At 44.3% G+C, this 2,500-nt stretch overlaps 1 protein-coding gene across 1 annotated transcript in view; it reads left to right on the top strand.

Moving 5' to 3' along the window:
• The window catches only part of slc4a11 (solute carrier family 4 member 11), a gene marked incomplete at its 5' end in the record, with an annotated part of 91,071 nt that overhangs the window by 62,237 nt on the left and 26,334 nt on the right, over nucleotides 1-2,500 (top strand). Inside the window, one exon of the mRNA XM_084311099.1 lies at nucleotides 1-219. This exon is cut by the window's left edge and continues 13 nt beyond it. Coding sequence (XP_084167225.1) covers nucleotides 1-219 — 219 coding nt within the window. The remainder of the gene's footprint in view (nucleotides 220-2,500) is intronic.

The following is a 2,500-nucleotide window of genomic DNA, read 5'->3' as shown; positions in this document are numbered from 1 at the left end:
CCTCGCCCCCGCCGTGTCCAATCAGAGCATGGAGGCCAACCAGCAGCAGGCCATCACGGGGCTTGCGGCGGGTGTTGTGGCGGCCAACGCAGTTCAAGTGGCAAGTGAAGTGCCGGTGGCCGCGTTAGCGTCCTGCACCAGGGAGATGCAGGTACTCTGTCTCCTGCTCATGCTGGGGACATTGTGGATGGGTTACACGCTGTACGAGTTTAAACGCAGGTATGTATACTGGGTTACTCTCTACCAGTTTAAACGCAGGTATGTGTACTGGGTTACTCTCTACACCACTAAGGTACCCATGTACATGTCGAGGTACTTCCCAAATGTCAGTGAATACCACGACCACAACACCAGAGGGAGCTCCACAAATCATGTTCAACCCAGATTCGGCTCAAACAAGGGACTAAACACGTTTTGCAATTATGCCACATCAATGTGGAACGCCCTACCCACAGCCGTAAAAAAAATGTGAATCCCTACCCACCTTCAAAATCGCTCTCAAAGAGCACCTACGGGGAGGCTGCAATTCGAAACTGGCCCCTGTAAACATCCAACCCCCCCCCCCCCACCCAACCCCCTCCAATGTACAGTTTCTTCCTCCTCAAATGTATATACTCTCTTTTAGAAACTCTGTCTCTTAAACAGTACTGTATATTTGTATATCTTGTATGTCATAAATGTCTGGATGTAACAGTAATGTAAAAGTAATGTAAAAGTATGTCATAAATGTTACGATTAATTGAAAATGGGGGACCCTGATGTAAACAAGACGAAAGACTTTCTCTGGTCTGCATCCCCTTAACAATTGTGTGTATTGAGCCGTACTGTATTGTACCCATTCTGCAATCTGTTAATAACGTTTTCAATCAATCAATCAATCAGTTTAAATGCAGGTATGTGTACTGGGTTACTCTACCAGTTTAAACGCAGATATGTGTACTGGGTTACTCTCTGTACCAGTTTAAACAGAGGTATTTTTGTGTACTAGAGATGGGCTCGATCGAGGCAATATGGAATCAATTAATATCCCAATCATCATATGGATTTTAGATGCAAAGCCCCTGGCAATGTCACCGAGTCACTCACTTTATTAATCTAGTAGCTCACTGCCCCTGGCTCTCTGTGTAAGACCATTTCACTCGATGACACCATGTGTCTTTGTTTTGTTTTTCTCTCTGATTATTATCTGCTCACAGTGAGATTGCGTGTTAAATAGTCACACCATCGATGACCATCATCACATTGAACGTGCGAGCGCTGGAATGTAAAGGGCGATACACACGCCAAGAACTCCCCCACATGCTATATTCCCCCACATATTTCATATCTCATTTTGTGAGGAATGTAAGATAAGATGGATCTTTATTAATACCCTTGGGGAGATCCTGGAATATGTGAGTTAGTGCTTGTTATCATTGATTTAGGCAGCATAATTATCTTCCACGGAATCTTAATTTCATAACGATATGATTTCATTGTAAGATAAACAGCTCCACCCCCCCCCCCCCCACCCCCCACCCCCACTGGGGAAAATAAATAAACTCTCCATCTTGACTTTTGTTTATATAATTCTCGTAGTTTGTGTATTCAGTTAACATCTTATTATCTTCTGCCAATTCATGCCATTTGCACTGGAGGATGTGCACGACTCCAGGTGTACCGTTACTTATTCTGTACTCTCTCTACAGCCGAAATAACAATCAAATGCTCATAGCGTTTGTTGACTATTATAGGAATAATTAAACGTGTCATCAACGTTTTTTGAATTGAAACTGTGAAAGCACACTTGGATCTCGTTTTGTAGACTAATCAGCCTGTGGAGACCGGAATAGCTTTGTATTCCTCCACGGCCGCGATGATGGGGACTTTTATAGACGGCACGGTCCGAGCGCTCGGAAGACGGGAGAGTTTGAAAGAGACGTATGGCCGGGTCGTGCCGCTCTCAGTCAAGCAATCGATGGTGTGTGACACGTCCTTAACCCTTTCACTGCCACACGACAGAAGGTTAGCCCTTTACTATCACACAACCGACGGCGATGCTCCATCATTAGCATCATTAGCTCCGCAAATGCGGAGCTAATGATGCTAATGATGGAGCATCGCCGTCGGTTGTGTGATAGTAAAGGGCTAACCTTCTGTATTGTCACAGTGAAAGGGTTATAACCGGCTGTCGTGTGGCAGTGAAAGGGTTAAGGTGCTGCACTGCAGCTCTCTCAGATAGATCACCGGGGATGTGGACGTCCTGTTTGTGGATGGAGGCAGGGTTTAGTTTAGTTTAGTTTAGTTAGGATCCCCATTAGTTGTTACGACAGTAACAACTACTCTTCCTGGGGTCCTCTCAAAATAACATAACGTTAAACATTTGTAAAGTCAAAATTGTACAATCGGAATAAAACAATACTTCCATGCACATTGTACAAGCAACAACACCGAAACAACGAATAATAATGACAGTAAAGATAGTAATTTGTCTCAGTCTGTCCACATGAATGAAGCTCAG

The sequence above is a fragment of the Notolepis coatsorum genome (genome assembly GCF_963971535.1).
Source record: "Notolepis coatsorum genome assembly, chromosome: 3".
Taxonomy (NCBI): Eukaryota; Metazoa; Chordata; class Actinopteri; order Aulopiformes; family Paralepididae; genus Notolepis; species Notolepis coatsorum.
The sequence above is the reverse complement of the archived record's forward strand: the minus strand, read 5'-3'. Positions and strand labels throughout refer to the sequence as shown.